We start from the raw sequence: 21469 nt of genomic DNA, 5'->3' as shown, positions 1-21469 counted from the left end.
TGCTATCATCACAGAGATCATAAAAATCTGGCAAAAAACAATTACTTGGGTAATCAGATGCATAATATAGTTTCCAGATTCCTTTAACAGTGGATTAGAAAAAGCTCTTGCCAGACTAAAAAAGCATGAAAACCAGCTCAACAACATCTATGGCTTCTTACCCAGAGTACTCATCCAGCTAAAATTTGTATGAAAAGAGATGGGTTTCATCATTTGGTGTTAATAGGTACGACTGCAGCATGATTTAAAAAATATCAAATGGTGGTATTCACTTCCATGCTACCATATTCCAAGTTACAACTACAACAGTAGTTCACAAATGTGAAGCATCAGAACTTGTATAATACTGTGTGCCATTTAAAGCACTTAAATTCATACAGGGATTTGTTCCAAAAGGTCTTGAGTTGGCTTACTTATCTACACAAAGCCAAAGCAAAAAAAGAGTTCAGCATATACACGCAGAAGAAATCACTATCAGCTGTTTCTCTCTAACAAATCTAAGTTTCTTAGGTACACATTTCAAGGACAAGCCTTGTTTATGGAGCTCCATTTATTTGAAGTCGATTTTCTGCTAACCAGCTGACAGATCAAAGGTACTTCCCAGTCCTAACATTTGCTCCCATTTTTCCCTCTCTTTCAACTTAGTCAAAATTTTAAATTTAATAAATTTAAAAGTTATTTTCAAACGTATCCTTTCATCCTTTTCAGTCTTCTATTCCTTACTTTTTATGTTCCACAAAGTTTTCCTGTGACGCTTCTCAAATACTGGAATCTGCTATTGAAGGCTTTGGGTTACTTGTCTACATGAAATTAGTCACAGGTTTAAATCTCTGCGAGATTAAAAATTGCCAAGGTGTAACCTTTGAGAGCCTGAACCTCTCAAATACTTTGCAAAACATACACTGCTGTATAAATTGTTGTGCACACACAGTGGGATAATTTAACACCCAAAGGACACCTTTATATATAAATCTGGCACATTTTATAAACTAAACATTGTTTCATATAGATTTTTTAACTGCTGGACTTCTTTCTGTCACATATTTGTAATCTGTTCCTACCAATTCATTATCTCAGTGATATGCATTTTTTTGGTATGAAATAGAACATACTGACCTACAGCTCAAACATCTACAATTCAATATGCTTAGATAAACAGTCAGTACTCGACTTTGTAAAACATACTCACCTGTACTCATTTGCTATGGAAACAATGACTATAAAATGGATCATAGTTTAGTTTCACAACTTTTTAACATTGTAACTTGATTACCTGTCTTTCAGTCCAACTTGCAGACAAAACACCTGGGATAATGCAGCTGAGCAAAGAGACATACGAGGAACAGACTTACTTCCACTGTCCACCACTTTCGACAAAGGAAACTGAAATGTCTGGAATGAAGCATTGTTTTTCTATACAGCCTGTCTTACTGTCCAGCATTATAAGGTTTTACACTCAGTATTCTGCTTCATGCCATAAGGAGGGGAATGATTAGATCTTCAAAAGATACTGCTTTTTCAGGGATCTTCTACAATCAAAGTTTTTTTGTTATAGTGGTTTCAGAAGTTACGAGTACAATACCTTAGCACTGAAATAAATTGTGCCCAGAGAAGAACAGGACACATCACTAGCCTAGTACCATTATGACTCTGCAGAGAGACAAACAAATGAATCTATAGCCATTCTAAAAATTCTGCTGGTACAGAATACTTGGGAATCACATACTAGGAAGCTGTAGTAACCTTTCCAATAATGTGTACTTCTACAGTCTTTTTTTGTTCAGAAACAACAAACCAAATCAACACTGATTTTCACCCTACGATGAAGTTTCCTGTAAGCTGACAACGCTGCCTGTGTGTCACGTCCTCATTAGTGTAGGCTGTTCTTGAGAAAGTTTACTAAGATAAAACTCTGAAAACAAAAGATGCAAGTGTGTGTCAAAGTAATGTTTTTCTTTTAACAGATGGGTAATGTTTTATGATAAAAAAAGTTTGCATTGAATGTATTAAGATTAATTATTAATAAGGAAGCATATTATCATAGGGCTACAGCTTCAGGATTAGGTTGCTAAATTAACAGCTCCGTTTGCTCAGTGGATGAAGTGAAAATACATTTAGTTTAAAACTAAGTGTTAGAGGAGCTGTTAACAGTGTGGATTACTCACATCTTACTTGCAACATGAGTTCAGAACTGTCTATATTACCATGTAACTGTAAAACTTATTCTGTGCTACATGTCTTCCAATAAGCAAAACTGTACGTAGCAATTATGGAAGGAGGAAAACCATGGCACTACAAAAAAACCTCTAAATATACACCTTTTCCAGTAACACACTTAAGGCAGTTCTCTCTCTCTAATAGGGCTGGGTGTTTTTTTTCCATCTGCTTGATGCAAAATCACATAGTTGTGGCATAGAATTCAATAGGACATAAACTCCATTGACTGAGTTAGCTCCCCACAGAGTCAATGTGATAAAGCACTCTTCCAAAATCTAACATGCTATTTTCAGAGGGCTAGGACAGAAGTTCCAAAAATCTCCTGCTTACTCATAAAAAAGGCAAAAATGAAGTGGCAGAAGAAAGTACTTTCCCTACTACCACATTCTTAATTCACATTTGGAATATAAAGTTGCCAAGGATGGCTCAAGCAGAAGATCCAAAATTACATTCAACGTAAAAGTATTTCTAGATACTAACAAAAAGATGAGTCAGAACACCACCACCACAAAAGACAACTTCTAACTGGTGATGCACTTTGCACACCAGCTCTGCACAGTTGGGCATGACTTTGGTCTGAACGCCCACACATACAGCTGCTGGGAACACGTAGATTCCAATCTCTTGGAGGGATTTCCAAGACACTTGGTAGAAAGTCATAACCCTTCTGACCTGGGCACCAAAACTGGCAGGTGCAGAGAAGACAGCTTTCTGAGCCAGCCCCCCTAACTATGCAACAGAAGTCCAGGACACAGTGTGTGCTAAGGCTCCACTCCTGCTGATGAGGTCAAGGACCAGAACTGTAAAGGGGAACTAATTATCTTGGATTCACCTCAGAGTTTGTGCTGGGCATGCATAAAAGTTGCACAGCCCATCCAAATCTCTCATTCAGAAGGCTATACTGAAATGGAAAACGACTGCAGCTGTGCGTGCTGCAATGAAATCCACAGCATCTCTTTCCTGTGTAACAGCACTACAGCCACACAGTAGGTTGGGGTTTTTTGTTGTATGCAGAGAAATCCCTTCAAAACTGCAAAAGTTTCTTCCTGTATTTTCTCCCTTACGAATGAGGAAGACAATTAAAGTTTGTAATGATCAATGGCCCAATAAACAACACTGCAAATGCCTCTAAATGCGCTTCTACACATTTCCTAAGTAATACTGGAACGTGCTAGGAGGAAGTAAAGTAATACTGATCTCCTCCACAAGATGCCAAATAAGCAGATTTCAATTTGCTTGGAAAGTGCTGATAAGCAAGAACTACTTCACAGAAAACCTATTTGAGTTTACACTCCCCAAATGACAACCTACAACTATTGAGAGAAAAAGAGAAGAATATATTTTTAATGGGTTATGACAAACTTGCCTTTTCTATATTTCACACTGTGACCATTCAAACAGTATTGTAAAACAAAGACATCTTGGATTTTGGTTCTGCAAAGTCTGTTTCAAAACAATAAATAATTACATTTCTAGCTAACGCTAAATCATTTTTCTCGCCTAAAACCTGGAACCAATCCTCTGTCATCAGACTTACTAAACAAAAGATCATCCATCTGACTCGTGTGTGGTTTGTGCAGGGAAAAGTCACTCTGCAAGTCTGACTTGTGTCCAATATGTGTTTTTAAGTTAGATTTGTGCATTTCAAACAGTCATTTTCTGACAAGAACACAGCAGTGACACCACAACCATCTGAATTCCTCTCACTTTTGAAAAGTCAGTGTTGAGCAACAGAAGTGCTCCTGTGTGCAGAGAAGTAAAAATGCATAGTTGAACCCGAGATTCTCCAGTTTCTGAACTGTTAGCTCCAAGAGAGTAATCCTCTAGAGTATATCTCCACATGACACATTTATCTAAAGTGGCTGCACACGTATAACGATGGCTTTTGTTTAGTGATCGTGGTCATTTTGAGTTTGTTTAAATACTGCAGTTGAATGCTTATAAACTAATCCCAGAACATTTTGAAATGCTTCAAAGCTTTTAGTGGGGGAAGCTCTTGCATAGGCTTTGTGGATGAAGCTGACCACAGTTCACTGGAACCAGCCAGCTCAGATAAGTAAGATGAAAGCAGACATTTCCTGAAAATACCTTGAAAGCTTTCCATTAGACTGTACCAGGGGTATACACTAAAACCAGCAAGTGCCCCAGCCTGTTTAGCAACCAGTCTTCCTGCTGCTTTCTTCATTCTTTCTTCAACTTCTGTATTTGTATCTATTTATCTGCTTCATTTGGTATCTTGCAAAGTTCTTTGGGGTAAAAAGATGCAACTTCTGTATTCTGCCTTACAGTACATTATAAAGCAGCTACCACCATAACAAAAAATTCTGCTTAACATACTAAACAATTGCACCAGGGAGACACAGAAATCTACCAGTGCCAAAATTATTGCAAACAATAAACAAGAAATTGCAACTACAGATCATTTTAAGGAGTCTCTCACTCCACAATAGGCATGAATACAACTATTTGAACATCATTCTCTGTCTGTCAAAGAGGACTCTATTAAGGTCGATACAGCATTGTTGAATGTGCCTGTCACAAAGACAGGAGTGCCTCAGGCTAGATTTTCAATAAAGGCTGAGACTGGTTGTTCATATTTTATATGATCATTTGATTGAATAAATCCAGCTTTTCAATAAGAACAGGAAATGCTTCACTGTTGGGATCTCCAACATTTTATACTTCAATACAGTCACACTGTCAGACACTGTTTCAGACATTTTATTTCAGGGCAATGCATTAGAAACTCAGGTTTCTTTAATAGTCAGTAAACTCAAGGACACATAAGTACTTTTAATAGCTTTTTGATGACCTAGAGACTATAAAGGGAGGCAAAGCCTACTTTAAGCACCAAAATTAGGTGTTACCATTATCTAACATGTTGTATCCTACAAAGAGTTAATATGCACACTCCTGTGAAGAGAGGAGAGCATTACCATAACACAACACAAAGTATTAAGCCATGATGACACTTCAATAATGCAGTAAACAATAATTTTTCTGCCCAGTAACATATCACAAAAAGGTCTGGGGCACTCTGAAGATCCACAGTGAGGTTTAGTGTTTTGAGCACATGCTAGTCACAATGCTGATGCACAAAATGGGGTGCAAGTAAAGTCCAACAGCTGCTGCTCTAAACAAAACAACCCCATTCCTTCTAAACAAAGCAAAAAATATTTGTGGTCTCAGTAGTTTCTTTTGAGGTACATGCTGAAATCCCATGCTCACTTTGCCTTCTGTAGTGCTTACACCTCCTGCACCTCAGGGTACCTGGTTCAGTGTTAGGAGTAAAATGATCATCCTGTATCTGGGACCAGGTCAGGATCTGAGAATACATATTCTGAAAACACTCTCATCCTTCCAGTGACAGAAGCTACTGCCTCTGACACAGGCCCCATACAGCTTTGGGATCTAAGTGAGGTTATGTGTATTGCAACATGCATCACCTTCTGGTATATCTAAGGGGAAGCCAGAGGACACTCAATAGAGTGTTGATTTCTTTCGTTTGAGCTGTATTAGTAAGCTATGACAGATTTCTCACCTCCTGTAGTCTGGCCAGGAAAGACTACAACCCAAGGACCTGCCTGCAAAGGGTTGCCTTGGTCTTCAAGTAGCATTTCCTGGCACGTTTCTGGCTTCCCCTAAATATTTGAATTTTATTAGAATACCCAAATAATTAAATGTGTTATTTAAATTTTTCCAGAAATAATGCAACATGTCACATTCTACCCTATCTCCCTAATACATTCTTTCACATCCTATCCTAAGAGTGGGCTGAGAGATGATGTTCAAAATCTGAAGATCATGAGCTTGCAAAGGCTTACAATAAGCTGAAGTCAACAGGACTTTAATTATTTCACTGAAATAGTATTAGAAAGAAAATCTACTAGGATCAAATGTAATTCATTTGTTTAGAGGTGGAAGGTAAAAGTAAAAAAAGATGTGGTTCTCTGCTTATACTGATTGCTACCAAGACAGTCTACTACTTGTACAACACTTTAAAGCAACTGTAAAACAATCATTAGGCATGTAAATATTTAAAGCTCATCATATGTGGAGAGACTAGGAACATATTTTAACTTCCAACCAAAAGAGTCACCATTTCCTTAAATGTACAGAAACTACTTGAAAAATTCATAAGATCTGTTTCACAAATTACCAATTCAACCATAAGAATATATAGTAAATGACAAAAGATTTGTTCTTATACTTGATAAAAAATTTATGCCAAGGCATTCAAGTAAAGTTACTTTCTGTGTTCTGATTTAATGAATCATTTGAGCGGTAACTGGCTGGGTGACACAGATGTAAGGCTCGCTGAAGCCTACTCTAATGCCTGCTGGTATAGTCTTCCTTGGGACAGTAAATCCAGAACAATGTGTCAGACTGAAGTAATATCAAGGAAAGTAAGTACAGTACTGGGGATGCTATGAGCTTGGCCCACAACACTTCTTGACCTGCGAATGTCTATAAGCACTTCTCTGTCCTGCAGGCTCCAGTGACCCAGGAAGCCCAAAAGCAGCAGCAACAGTGCAGTAACAAACAGTCCCTGGAATAAGATTTTTGCAATCTTGTAATTCAAGCTGAAAGACATACAAAGATTTGCTTGATGGCTTAACCCTACTGAAAGGCAGGGCCTGACATCATGTGAAACCACCAGTGATTTCTTAAAAGCTGAACTAATATGTTTAATACAAATTTGTGAGAGACGTGTCTGGCTTTACACAGTGCAAAGTTTCTATCTTTAAATTCAGCAATGTGCACAAATTTGAAAAATATTAATTAAGGAAGTTACTTGATGCATATGATTACAGCTTTTACAGATCATACCTTTAAGTAGAAGTTTACTGAAAGACACTGTAACAAAATCAGACTTCCCTTTAGGAAAAGCTCTTGCAAAGAATGTAATTCTGCAGTAAGCAGAACAAAGCTAAGGAGGACTGTAGGCATTGTAGTATCATAACCTTAAGCAATAAAGCTAATCTCATATAAATAAAATACTGGGTCCCTACATTCCTTTCAGCAGTTCTCAAAAGAAGTCTGCTGGAATATTCAGACAAACATATTTAGAAGCACACCATGTCTTTACAGAAATCATTTTACTTTAAACATGAAAGCGAAACCTTTTAGGAAATTAAGAAATAAAATGAGAAAAGTGTAACAGTTATGCCAAATCCAAGTAATACACCATTTTGTCCTACTGTCAGAGAGCAGAAGAATGTGTCATCAGCAACTGGAACTAAGTGAAGTACACGCCTTTCACCTCACCAGTCCTCTTCAAAAATCCCTAAAGCTTAGCTTTTCTTTTTTTAACATATTAATTTTGTCCATTGTTAACATGATGCAAGTGAGACAATCCTGCTTTGTCAAAAGAATTTAGGTGATCGGCATGAAAAAATATTTCTGTTGATTCCCCAGTTAATTTGTGAAAATCTTTCCCACCTTTAATCTGAAAATTACAACTTGACAGGCTATTTAAGAGAGTTGTGTGTGAGAATATTTGACATTAGAAGGTACTTACACGGACACCAAAACAATGGCAATTAGAGTCCATTCAGGCATTTTGTGAATAATATTTCTGTTTGTTAACCTGAAAAATAATGATTAAAACAATCAGAACATTTCAGAGTGAAAGCAAAAAGAATTTAACTGTTAAATTTTAAGACTACCATTAAAAGACTAAACACACTAAGTTACAATATAGCAATTACAGCTGCATCTGGGCAGTGCACCAACTTTCATGCTTCTCTCTCATCCTGTAATGGAGGGATTGCTGAATTCGCAGTATGTCTCTTGATTCTGTATGAAAGTGGGATGGGGAAGAGTGAACAGAAACTAATTCTTTGAATTAGCTCACAAATAGTCGTGGCTCCAGTGAGGGCTCAGCTCTCACTCATACTCATGGGGAAATTCTCAGGAGCTGCATATGTGTTTCTGAAAAGACAAGCCTTCTTATACTTAAGTTTCTCCCCTGCTGGCTTCAGATCCAGATTTGCTGTAAAAGTTAATGTTGCAGAAACAGATGGGATTTTATAGGATACTGGACACAGTCTTCTGATGATTCTTATTTTTAAAATGGAGACTTGGAATTCTAACTTCTACAACAGGAGCCAATGCAGATGTTAAGAGTAAGAAAATGAGGTGTGAATCGAGAACCACACTGCTTCATTTTATACCTGCTGAGTCGATTGGCTGAACTTTGTAATAAGATGGAACTGCTTTAAGTCAAATGTTAATCTGACTAAAACCAATTCAGGCATGAATTGCTATGGCTTAATTTAAGCATGACCCACGGTGTTCAAGATAAGCAACTTCATAGAAAAGGCACACTCAAAAATGAAGCTGTGGCTATACAAATGCTAGCAGAATTTTTTATTCAGACAGATTCAAAAGATGCACAGATGAGGTGCTGAGGGATACGGCTTAGGTCAGTGACGGGCCTGGCAGTGTGAGGTTAGTGGTTGGAATCGATCTTAAGGGTCCTTTCCAACTGTAATGACTCTATTCTATACTTCTGTGGCACCACTCCACAGAAATAATGAGGGGCAAGAACTTCCCTTTCTTCCTTCTTGCTCTCAGCTACCCTTCTATATAGCCTTCTTTAAATTCAGATGCAGAATGAAGCTACCCTATCATTCATACCCACTTCCACAGGCGCTAGTGAAGACGGGAAGCTGCGTAAAACTAAATACCTGTCAACAAATTCAAACTCAGGATCTTCTTCTCCAGTAAGATTTTTTAACTTAACTTTTTTATTTATTTGGACAAGTATATAATTACCCAAAAAAGTGTTTAAATGTGGAAAAAGTCTTTGTACTGGCCATTGCTAAAATCAAAATTCCATTAACTAATTTCCTCAAATCGTGTTCAAAACAGTCGTTAACAACACAGGTATGAATAAGATGTTTTATGGCATCATTTTGCACTGCTCTGTTTCAGAAAGGTATTAAGAAATTATTTAAGATTAGTAATGATCAGTGCAATATTATCCTATTTTTATCCTCTAACCTCCAAGTCTTCCAACCAAATTAAGATTTTGAAGCAATAATTACTCAAGTAGGGTTGCAGCAGCCTGAGATTTCTTCAGTGATGAAAAACAATGTCTCATACTACACGCACAGGAATTGTCATGTCAAACTAGAACCCATAGTTCTGGCAAATATACATTATTTTTGTTATTAAAAGAGTCATGTTTACCAATGATTGCTTGAAATAGCTGGCAACCAGGCTTGGACCTGGCCAACAATTTCATTTTTAATGGCTATAGAACAAGACAAAACAAAGACTGAATGTCTTGACTCAATACTGATGACAGTGATAAACACTACCAAGAAATGCCTGATGGAATCATCTTGACAGGCAACTCATACGTAACATTCCAGTTAATCTGCTATGATGAGGCACAATGGAAGAGACAGCTCCAATCCACCTGGGAAAACTCTGCCAAATAGAGAAAGCGGCTTTATTTCAATGCTCTACAAGGAGTTGTTATTGATTAGAGCACAGGAAGGTGTCATTCTTGTACACAAACTGAGAGATGCAGTTATTTGTGTCAATTAACTTTTATTCAATGTTAGTATTGATTGGCAAGGTCTAAACACTAGTCATTGCCATCCAACATGCTATTTATGAAGGAGCTACCCAAAAGACAAAGATAACTGACAGGACAAGGCAATATGGATCTGCTGATGTACTACTGCTACAGAACTGGATGAACAGTCAGGCTTCCACAGAGTAACCCTTCAGTACAACACCTTTCCTAAAACACTTGTGCAGCTGAAAAAAAACCATTTCAGGCATATCAGAATAAAGCTGGCAACCTACAGGTGTGAAACCTTAAATAATACGGAGCAGTGGAAGGGCAGTCACTTTCAAAAACAAGCTGTGTGTCAACACCAAGGCCTCTGAAGAGCAAAGCTTTCAGAGAACAGGGAAGTGCAAGTCCTCTGTAAAAACGGTTCATTAATTCTTTGTCTTGCCTCTAGCCAAAACTGCTACTTCAGAACAAACCATGAAACAGAGGTCACTAGATTTGTCACATACACATAATGTGGAAATATTAAAACTGTACAAGACTTTTCGTACATTATTTAAGTTGTTCAGTGAAACAATTTCTGTTAAATATTTTGGCTAAATTCTCCCTTACCTACCCAAAGAGAGAAAACAACATGCAACCTTCCAAACAGAATGTCTCTACTTCCTTGTCCTCTGTAGGGCAGGATAGGTAAGCCAAGAAAGTTGGTTGGATCCCAAATAGCTGCATGGGTTGCTTAGTTGCTAGTTGGTGGGGTGGTGGTGTTCACCTCAGCACTGCAGCCCGACTTGACTGCTTCCACCATGAGGAGGCAGCACAGCCCATGCAGCAGTTTTAACACTCTGAAGGAGCTCAGCCTGAGCAAATGGATCCAAGTGGCATAAGTTGACAGGATAAAGGACTAAAGAGCAAGATGCATAAAAATTCCATTGTAAATGACATCCCAATAGCTGACTAGTGCCCAGTCTGCAAAGAAGGTGAACTCTGATCAAGAAGTTGTAGAAATACTGGGGAGTCCAAGGTTAAAGTAATCAGTAAATTAAAAAGTAAACCCCAAAATGACAGGAAAAGAGGAGACACAGTTGGTTCTGCTTCTTTTCCTTAAGTACTGTCAGCTGCAAATTTTGCTAGCAGAACTCCATTAGCAAACGATGGTCTGATTTGTAAACCCTGACTGCCCTGGCAGCACATTTAAGCATGTTGCCAAGTGACCTGTGCAAGAAGTTGGACAGAGATCACAACAAACTTAAAGTTACAGTAAAGAACCTCAGCAATGCAGGAGCTCACCACCCTTTCTTCAGCAGCATTTCATTTCCTGGGATTTCTAGGAAACAATTTTATAACAGAACACTGTCCCATGGGGAACAGTGGATAGATACCAGGATTATCATTTTGAAGGGTTATCCCCTAACAAGCCCTAAGCATTAGGTATCATAAACAAAATGCAAGAAAATGCAATTTATTAATTTAAATCAATCTTTTAAAAGTATATTTTACTTTATACCTATAGTTTTGAACGTTATTTCCTTTTCTAGAGGTTTATGTTTACAATTAGAATATACTTGTCATCTATGAGCTCAATTTTTAACATGTTGCAATGAATTTGACTAATAACTAGTAGCAGTCAGTTGTTGGTACTAAATGTCCATTTTGTGAAAAAGCATTCCTTTAAGTCTGCACTCTCAGTTTTACCCAGTATGCCCATGTTCTCACACTGCAAGAAGAAGAAAAGAGGTGCACCAAATGGAGATTTCTTTCTCTCATTTTACAGTTTATCTCTGCTGCCAAGCCACAACACCTTTGCAAATGAAGCAGCCTTTTTGTTCACACATCCAGCCTCCCAGGTGTAGGCATATGTAACTTCAAGAATCTGACCTGTTAGTTTGGCTGTTTGCCTGTTCTGTAAGGAAGCAAGTGGACTTCATGGGATAAGGAAATAAAGTCATGACTTTAGGGGAATTCAGCCATCTATAATTTTTCCAAAACCTGCACTAATTTTTCCAAAACCTGAGTAGTTTAATACAGGTCAGTACAGGCAAATACTAAAGTATAGACTGTTTATTTTTAGGCTTCAACTAGGAAATCAATTTAGCCAAGGACAGCTCTACTCCCTGAAACAGAGTAACATATTTATGTACTCTAGTAGAATATAGTTTGATGACAACCACCACAAACAAGCTACTCTTTCAACTTTAAGGCTCTCTTCAAGAGAAGCCTATTTAATTGATAAAAGGTATTAATGTTCTGGTACTTGCAAATTTCCACATATAACCTGCTCTACAACAAAGCACTGCTGATTGACTTGAAACTCAGGACCTAAAATTCTACTTGATGAGGGTGACAGGTAAAAGCCTGTGAGTGAGTATATACACTAGAAAACGTATGCTCACAGTACATACTGAGAAAAAAGGTAGATAAAGCTATAATAAAAAGTCTTGGACGCAGCTTCAGGAAATAACTGTCTCATATACATTGACAGAGCTCAATATCATTAATAAGCTCCATAAAAGGAATTCAAATACTTGCAACCAAAAGATACAGACAAAACTATTTTCATTATGAAATATTACACTTAAGAAAAAACCCCACACATTCACACACATAGTTCTTTAGCCCCCATTTATATATAAATAGCTCATTTTCTCTTGATCTTTTAACAAAGTGCCCTTATACACTCTGGGGAATTATTTGACATCTCAGTTTTCGTAACAAAAGCTTACAGGCACTGAGGGACTTTGTTCGGGAAAAGCTCTAACCATTCTAAAATGTCTCCTGAGATCCCTCAGCAGCGGTGATTGAATAAAATGCTGCCCAAAGGAGGCTGAACTGCAAGTATTCCTTTAAAAACCAATGGAGTTGAAAATCGGTGTTGCTTAGTTCACTACATGCTCTTTCACTCTTCTTCAGCTAACCTCCACTACAGCTATGTGTTTTATCTCCTACCCTCTTTGGCAAGTTCTTCAGCCTGAAATATTTCCTGAACATAAAGCAGTGAAGAGCACTGGCATCTGTCAGTGCTCTCTCCATAGTCATTAAGCATTTTACTCCCATAAACAAAGTAATGTTTAAATTCCTATATCCTGCAAACACAAACACTGTTTACAATTCATCTCGAGTCTCTCTGACAAAGCATTGAACCTAAAATCGGAGAGGCCACTCAAAATAAGTGAATTTATACCTACATACAACACTGGAGATTAAAACCTATGCCTTTACCTTAATATCCATGAACAAGCTTTTGTGTATCAACAGACTATTCTGTATCAGAAATGCAAGGAGAAAAGGACCAAAGGTTTTTATTGCTTCCCTAGTTCCTTCATCTTTGTACTTTTTGTTTGTACTATCAAGTACCTAGAATGCAGAGCACCAAGAGTTTTAAGATACAAAGGTCTTATTCCTATTGTATAGAAACATGGTGGCCAGCAGGACCAGGGAAGTAGTTTTGTCCCTGTACTCGGCCCTGGCGAGGCTGCACTTTGAGTGCTGTGTTCTGTTTTGGGCCCCTCACTACAAGAGGGACATTGAGATGCTGAAGTGTGTCTAGAGGCAGGCAAAGGAGTTGCGTAAGGGTCTGGAGCACAAGTCTGATGAGGAGCAGCTGAGGAAATAGGAGGTGCTTAGCTTGGAGAAAAAGTGGCTGAGGGGAGACCTTCTTGCTCTCTCTAACTAGGTGGAAGGAGGTTGTAGTGAGGTGTGTTGGTCTCTCTGTTGAGGAAAACACAACCAGACAACACGAAATGGCCTAAAGCTGCACCAGGAGAAGTTTAGATTGGAGAATGACCTGATCTAGGTAGACCTGCTTTAGCAGGGGAGTCAGACTAGATGACCTCTAAAGCTCCCTTCCAATCCCTTACCAATCTATCATTAGGTAGGAAAAACTTTTTCACTGAAAAGATTGTTCAACATTGGAAGAGGCTGCTGAGAGAGGTGGTGGAGTCACCATTCCTGGAGATATTCAAAAGACATATAGATGAGGTGCTGAGTGACGTGGTTTAGTGATGGGCTTGGCAGTGTTAGGTTAGTGGTTGGACTTGAGGATTGTGAAGGTCTTTTCCAACCAAAACAATTCTAGGATTCTAAACAATAGGCATATATACAGCATATCCCTGTGCTCCAATATAACAAAAACCATCTACCCCAATTTCAGTGGTGTTAAAATAAAAGGTTAATTAAAAAAGACTGCAATTACAGAATCAAGTTCAAACACTAATAATCCTTTTCAGTAAAAGAGATAATGCACAGAGTCACCAGGAAGGAGTAACTTCCCCAGTAAGAAATTCCACCTAGAGAGATCTGAGTTTTAGTGGCATCTTTCAGACATCAGATAAATCACCAGGCATTAGGTAGGTTCTGCTTGCCAAAGCCTAGATCCCTTGTAGCAAACACCACATCAATGAAACTGTAGGTGAAAAATCTCATGAAGGCTGGGGATGTGGTGGGAGGGGGAAGTTTCAAGACTGACAACATACACAGACCAAGCACTGTCCTTTTTCTGACAATACTTCCAAGATGCAGGGCGTGATCTAAGCCTATGTTACATGTCACGTCCCAAAAAAGCCCTAAAAACATTCAGAGAAGTTACCATCATTCTGTTTTCCCTCTTTCATTATCCCAGTGTATCCAAACACTGTCTTTAGTGCTTCCGACTGAAGCAGAAACTTTGTTTGTGGTGATAAAGTGTCCACAAGATCCACTTCCCCTAGAAATCAGGAACAAGACAGGTCAAACTGGACTTTCTTCCTGGCTCTCGGAGTTAGTGGCAACGATTACTAATCACATTAAAACAATTCAGCCTAGCTGTAGGGAGCCAGAGCAAAAGAAAGTGACAGATCTCAGACACTCAAGCTTAATAGGATGTGATGAGGTAGCAGAACCTTTAAAAGACTCACCATCATCCTCCAGAGACCACTGGCCTAGTTTTTAAAAACTTACAAATACTCCTGGTGATCTAGCCACTGCCAGGAGCAAGGAAAGGGCCGACTTGCTAGTCCACAGGGAATGTGACATTACCTACATGAACACACAGCTAGAAAAGGGCAAATCTACAACTGGCCCAAATCACAAACCATTCAAAAGCATGTTTATTTAATCAATCAAGAAGACTCTCTAAGTGAAGAGCAATACTCACTGGAAAGTTTTGACAAGGTTTTTTAGCTCTGTGTAAACATCACCTGGAGCAACCTGGAGAGGACCCAAAACTGCAGGCAATCTAGAAGGCAAAAGACACTGGTCAAATCACATTTCCTCTCTTTCTCATTTCTTCTCAAGTAGTACTTCCAATCAAAGCTCATGAAAGTTAATAAAAATAAAGAGATTGACTTCTGTGCAACAGATCAGACCTGTAATATATATTTCAGATTCCTCTGAGTAGTGTGTGGGAACATCTTCACTTTACAACAGCTTGTTTTTAAAAATAAGCTCTAGTTAGGCACGAATGTGAAGAAGAAATTAAATACAGTTTTACATGTATTACCTTCACGTTGTTAGCTTCACATTGCAGTTCTGACAAGATATTATTACCAAAAAACCAAAGTGTTTATATTATTAGAATAACAAGCCTCATAAATGTTTCAAATATTTTTGAAACAAGTGAATAAAAGTAACAACACAAAAGGAAGCTACATGTTTAAAGAACATTTGCACAGAGAACATATTTGCTAACCTCAAACTCACATCAGTGCAACAGAACTAACATTCCACTGTAACCCTGATAGTTGGAATCAAAATGACTATAAGGTAATCTGAAAATCTGACAAGAAAGAAGACAGATTGCCTCCCTACTTGACTGTGCATAAAAATTGATGAAGCACACAACAAACCACACATACTATCTCGCTAGTTGTCAGTAACTCCAAATACTGGAAATAACACGCCTTGTTCTTCACATTTAGGGTTAAACTTTTGCCTCTACTTGTTGGATAGTTAATATCCTCTTACATTTCAATATTCAGTTGTTTACATTTAAAAGAATATATGCACAATATTGGTGGAAGCATCGATATTGGTTTGAAGAACTAAGGTTTCTATTCTCCTTTACTGCATGCTTTAGGAAAATCGAGCTCTCATGATTTTGGGCATATTCATATTCCCACTGACTTCATCTGAACACACCAAGAAATCACTGCTTTATCAAAATGAAAATTCTCTCTCTTACTTGAGTGTGACAGGACTGCTGCATGATCTCATGAAATTTAAAATAGTCAACTAAATGCAACTAATGCAACATTGACACTTACAGAAAGATCAGTCACCTTTCTTTCAGAACAGTATTCCACGTTTGTGGCCTGTCCACATTTGTTGCAGGGAGAGAGAAACAGAACAGAGATGGGTGTTTTTGTTTGTCTCTGGGGTGAGGTTTGTTTTTCTTAGTGGAAAAAAACCCCAAAGATTCTGCAAAATCTATTTGGTTACCTAACACAAACTACAATCATGGAAAAGCAAAATACTCTCAACAAGAAAATCACAATCATGGTGCCAGGAGGTTGGGACATCCCTTTTTTCTATAGTAGCTAGCAACAGGACAAGGGGTGATGGGATAAAGCTGGAACACAAAAAGTTCTGCTTAAATATAAGAAAAAACTCTTTCAGTGTGAGGTGAGGGAGCCCTGGCACAGGCTGCCCAGGGAGGGTGTGGAGTCTCCTTCCTTGGAGGTCTTCAAGGCCCACCTGGACATGTTCCTGTGCAATCTGATCTAGGTGAACCTCCTTCTGCAGGGGGGTTGGACTAGATGATCTCTAAAGGTCCCTTTCAACCCCTACCATTCTATGATTCTATGATTTATCTGCATTGCCTTGACAATGGGGATATATTCAAGCTCCTCTCAACTTCGACAAATTAATAATTTTAATAGCTACAGCAGAGATGCCTTAATCTCTTTTCTGGGACTCCAAAGCCCTATTATGTGTGTGAAAATAGTCTTGGTGTTTTGAAAGTTTTAAGAGTCAATTCTGAGGTTAAGATGCTGGTTAAGGATAAGGATACTGATACCAGCCATCCAAACATGGACTAGAAACTCTTCTAGTAAGACTTTTGCTTAAACTATTAAGAGGTCTGAAAACACTGCTCTGTTCTCTGTAGATTTGTTTACCACTAACAGCATGCTTAATGCACAGATCAACTTCAGGTTTGTCAGTTTAAACTTGTGCAGCTGGTACATGCAGCTACTTAAATATTTCCTATTAGATGTCCATCTGAATCTGCCTTCAGATGACTTACAAGAATCTAAATAGTTTAGATTATTTCCAGACAACTGAAGGAAGGGAGGATGATAAATTGAGTGTCCTGTGGAATTAAATTGTTTTATTTAATGCACATATTCTCATTTTAAGCTCCACACATTCTACCAACGTTTAGATCCAAAAAACATAGAAACTTTGAGTGTAATGGCAGAATTGTATTGTCTTCTGCCATCTATTGAAGAGTGGGAACAGCCTGGAATGCTGCCAACTACAAGCTCCAATGCATGTAGGAAGGGACAGGTTTCTTCTAGAGAACACCTTGGTAATGAGATTCTGACATCTTCATCAGCAGGCTGTGCAAACTGACATCTGTGACTGTACTGCAGATGAATACCTTAGAAATAACTAAGGTTTAAATTATGACTAAAGACACCTAGAAAGAGCCAGAATGTCTTTGCACAGTGTGTTTTGTTACTTAAAATGATCATGAATGAGCACCAACTTCAGCTTGGCATTTACCAAAGTAAAGGATACTTACACTTTCCTCAGTTTTTCAAGGACGATTCGCTTTCTAATCTGCATTTGTGCGTTTGAATCAACAAGTGGGAAGGCGAGATCTTCCTGCTGATCATCCTGTATTAGACAAAAAACTTTAACAGATAGAATCTAGTTTTTAATTAAAGTAAAAGCATCGAAACAGTCACAGCTTATGAATAAATGTTTAAACATAAGAAAATGCTTATCTCTGAAGAAAAAAAAACCAGAAGCTTGCTCGATCTGACCCAACACACAGTGTACAGCTAACCTTTTTTCCCTTTTCCCTATGCTAGACACCTATCCACTTATGGTGACAGGAACAAAGGGCTTGTAATAATTCTCTGAAGGTAGGTTTTATACAGCCCTGATACTATTCCACTGGACACTTACTTGGTCTTTGCTTGGATGTTCCTCTGTTTGTGCATGTGTCATCACCTCTTCAGCCAAGATGCATTTCCCTTTATAGAATTCCTTTACTCGCAGTTCCAGAAACTCTGTTTCTTCTTTTAACTTTTCATAACTAGGTAGAGGTTTAACTATTCCACCTGGGCCTGTGAAAGGTAAAGAATAGTTCAAACTGTTTTCAGACTCCCCTACAGCAACAGTGTTAAGGTCATCAGCTACATCCAAGTCATCCTCATCAAGTTCTTCATATTCCTGTTTGGGAGATGATACACCCTCTGATGAACACAAAGTATAGTTTGGGCCATAGAGAAATTTTAAAGTTTCCTCAGTTCTCCATTCCATAAGCGTTTGCTTGAGCACTTCTAATAAACTGCCTTTGTAATTAACTGGATGCCTCACTTCAGGTTTCCTACGTTCTTGTAAGTTAGCTAGTGCTCTTTTAAGATGTTCTGCCCCTCTTTTGCTCACACCTAGAAAAACTATCTGTGAACCACAGGTACTTTCATAGCTTTCTGAACTTGATTTCCCTAGAGTAGTACTTTTTAAAGGCATTGCAGTTGTTTTATGATCAACAGGGTGAGCACGCATTTCTTCTTGAGCATTTAATTGTAAATTAGAAAGTTGTTCAGTGGCTTCTATCACAGATGAGCCTTCAGTTTTCAGGCTGGAATAGACTTTCTCAGCATGCTTGTTTTTGAGGATGCTCTTTCTGTGCAACTGCTGTGCAGAACTGTCTGAACTTGACTGACTTCCTGGTAGGACAGAAGAAACAAATTCTTGTTCAGTATCACTACTGCTGTCACTGGTTGTGTCATGAGAACCAGATTCATATGGGTTTGAAGATATCCCAGGATTTTCAATGTCAGATGCTTTAATTGCTTCATCACATAGTTTCACTTCTTCTCCAGACTGTCCACTGTAACAGAAAACACAAGCCATCAGTGAAATAAGAAACAGGTGTTACCTGTAACAGCTTTTACTTATCACCTAAGAAAGATTAAATAAAGCATTTTTCCCTCACAGTGGAAGTATATATATATGTATATTTTGCTTTAAGGATCATATCTGCACTCCTCAAAGCGCAATTTTAAAATGAAGACAGATATCATAACATATATAGTAACATGGTACATAAAATCAGTGAGACAGACGTGCTGTTTCGAGCATATGAAAGTTTGCCACCTTATGGCCACGTGTTGCAAAAGAAAACAAACAAAAGGTCACAACACACAGCAAAGTACAGAGAGATGACAGAGTAGTATGATTTCATTTTAGCTGATATAGATGGTTTAGATTAAGAAGTACATAAGCTTTCATCACATATAATTGGTACCATTTTCTTTATAAAGATTAGGTGGTATAAAATATGCAAAATACAAACACTGTATTTGTTCCAGATTTCAACAGGCTCAATCAAGACACACAAGCCAAGAGCAGCTGTACACTAAATCATACAGACCAAACATTCTGGTTTAGAATCACAAAGGAAAAAACCAAAACAAGACAAATAATCCTTTGTGTAGGTTCTAATAAGTTTTTTTTCTGTAACAAAGGAAATCAAAGATTTCCTGTTCACCTGATACAATACTAATATTTCTAATGATATGCTAATATTTCTATCTCTAAATGCATATAACAACAAAAAATATTCTTCAGGGTACCTCTGTCCTTCCTTCAGCAGCTCTATGTCTGGTGGTCTGTAAAAAGACAACACAGAATGAAGATACTCCTGCTATATCAATGCTGTTGAAATACACATTAATACACACAATACATATTTGAGATTGGAAGGGATGTCTAAGGATTTTCTAGTCCCATACCCTCTGTTCAAAGTAGGTTTATACATCCCGAGTAAGTTTATGCGTATATGTTCAAAGAGCATGACTCGTGTCTGCAGCATGATGCTGTTATATTGAACAAAACTTAACAAAATCAGCAAGTCACACAAATGTTAGTCAGAAAGAACCCCTGGAAGTCTCTAGCAATGCGATTGTCACCAGTACTAGATTAGGTCAGCCACAAACTCATCAAGCTTAAATCTTGAAAACTTCCAAAGATGGAGGTTTAAAACCATTGCTGAGTATCCTGTTTCTTTCCATAGTTACCTTAGTGCAATTTTTCCCCCATGTCCAAGCTGAACCATCCATGACATAATTTATGGCCATCATTAATGCTTACAAGTATTTATAAGGTGTTTGTCAAGAGGATGGGGTGCCACTTTTTTCTGTTGTCTCAAGTGACAGAGCTAGGCGTAATGGAAATAAGCTGGAACACAAAAAGTTCCACTTAAAGAAAAGCTACTTTACTGTAAGGGTGAGAGAAGCCTGGCACAGGCTTCCCAGGGAAGGTGTGGAGTCGCCTTCTCTGGAGGTTTCCAAATCCCACTTGGCTGCATTCCTGAGCGACCTGATGGAGGTGAACCTCCTTTAGCAGGGAGTTGGACTAGATGACCTACAGAGGTCCCTTCCAACCCCTACCATTCTGGGATTGTGTGATCATCCCTTGGTAAGTTTTCTGCCATCAATCAATAATAGTTTGGCTCTGTGACCTTTGTAACTTTTTTCAAGCAGTTGAAGACTGCCTTCAGATCTCCCTTTGGTATCCTCTTCAACAAGGTAAACATGCGAAGATCCCCACAGGACACAAAATTCCTATAGTAAGAACAGTCCTGGGGCATTTATAGGAAATTACTCCAAATTAATGCAAAAGAATATTCAGGATCTCTCTACAATTTACATTTTCACTTTGTTAAAAATTAGGCTATCAAGTGATACTACTTTAAGAAAATGGAGTTCAAAGATTTCCAAAAACTCTACCAGACATTACTGAACAAAGTTGGATGGATTTCTTTCCATCTGCTTCAATTCGGTTATAAGGCAGCATTACAATGCTATTGATTTTAGCCAATACTAAATGCTGAAATCCTCATCCATCTCTCCTATGAATGAAAGAAAATCTATTAAGCCAATGCACTAACATCTCTCAGTATAAAAACACCACCACAGGTTTAAAATGATGAAAGCTGCACCACTCATATGAACGAACTGAGTTTGGAAACCAAAGATGGTAACGTGCAATGTCTTACATTATTACCTCCATACAACTCTTCTTCAGAGTTTTAAGTGGGGGTGGTAGTCTTTTCTGTCAAAAAAAATTCAGATCTCCTGAAGTGTAAACATGGATCAGTGTGTGCATGTGTATGTAGTTGTGCAGATGAATACACCTAGCCGAGAGCTATCTGGGGGTCTGTTTGTTGAAAATACTGCCTTCCCCACCATACAGCATAAATAACTATGTCAAGCATACCAGAACTATATTCTTTAAATCACAGAATGGTAGGGTTGGAAGGGACGTTTAGAAATCATCCAGTCCACTCCCCTGCAGAAGCAGCTCCCACCTAGATCAGGTCACATAGGAACACGTCCAGGCGGGTCTTGAAGATGTCCAAGGAAGGAGCCTCCACAACCTCCCTGGGCAGCCTGTGCCAGGGCTCCCTCACCCTCATAGTGAAATAGCTTTTTCTTATGTTAAAATAGAACTTTTGTGTTCCAGTTTCATCCCATTACCCCTTGTCCTGTTAAGAATGAAGGCAGATCT

The 21469-nt window shown here is 38.3% G+C and overlaps 1 protein-coding gene across 6 annotated transcripts in view; it reads right to left on the bottom strand.

Moving 5' to 3' along the window:
• Window positions 1-21469, bottom strand: part of RPAP2 (RNA polymerase II associated protein 2) — a 54233-nt gene that overhangs the window by 26710 nt on the left and 6054 nt on the right. For all 6 annotated transcript variants that reach the window (XR_009819363.1, XR_009819361.1, XR_009819359.1 and 3 more), the window contains exons 7-11: window positions 19534-19569; window positions 17858-18788; window positions 17469-17563; window positions 14880-14960; window positions 7739-7807 (exon numbers count right to left, since the gene is read on the bottom strand). Coding sequence is in view for 1 of the 6 variants with exons in the window: in XM_062003654.1 (XP_061859638.1) it covers window positions 7739-7807; window positions 14880-14960; window positions 17469-17563; window positions 17858-18788; window positions 19534-19569 (1212 nt within the window). In the remaining 5 variants the exon portion in view is untranslated. The remainder of the gene's footprint in view (window positions 1-7738; window positions 7808-14879; window positions 14961-17468; window positions 17564-17857; window positions 18789-19533; window positions 19570-21469) is intronic.

The sequence above is a fragment of the Colius striatus genome, chromosome 10 (genome assembly GCF_028858725.1).
Source record: "Colius striatus isolate bColStr4 chromosome 10, bColStr4.1.hap1, whole genome shotgun sequence".
In the NCBI taxonomy this organism is placed as follows: Eukaryota; Metazoa; Chordata; class Aves; order Coliiformes; family Coliidae; genus Colius; species Colius striatus.
Note: the sequence above shows the minus strand (reverse complement) of the source record. Positions and strands in the feature narration are given on the sequence as shown.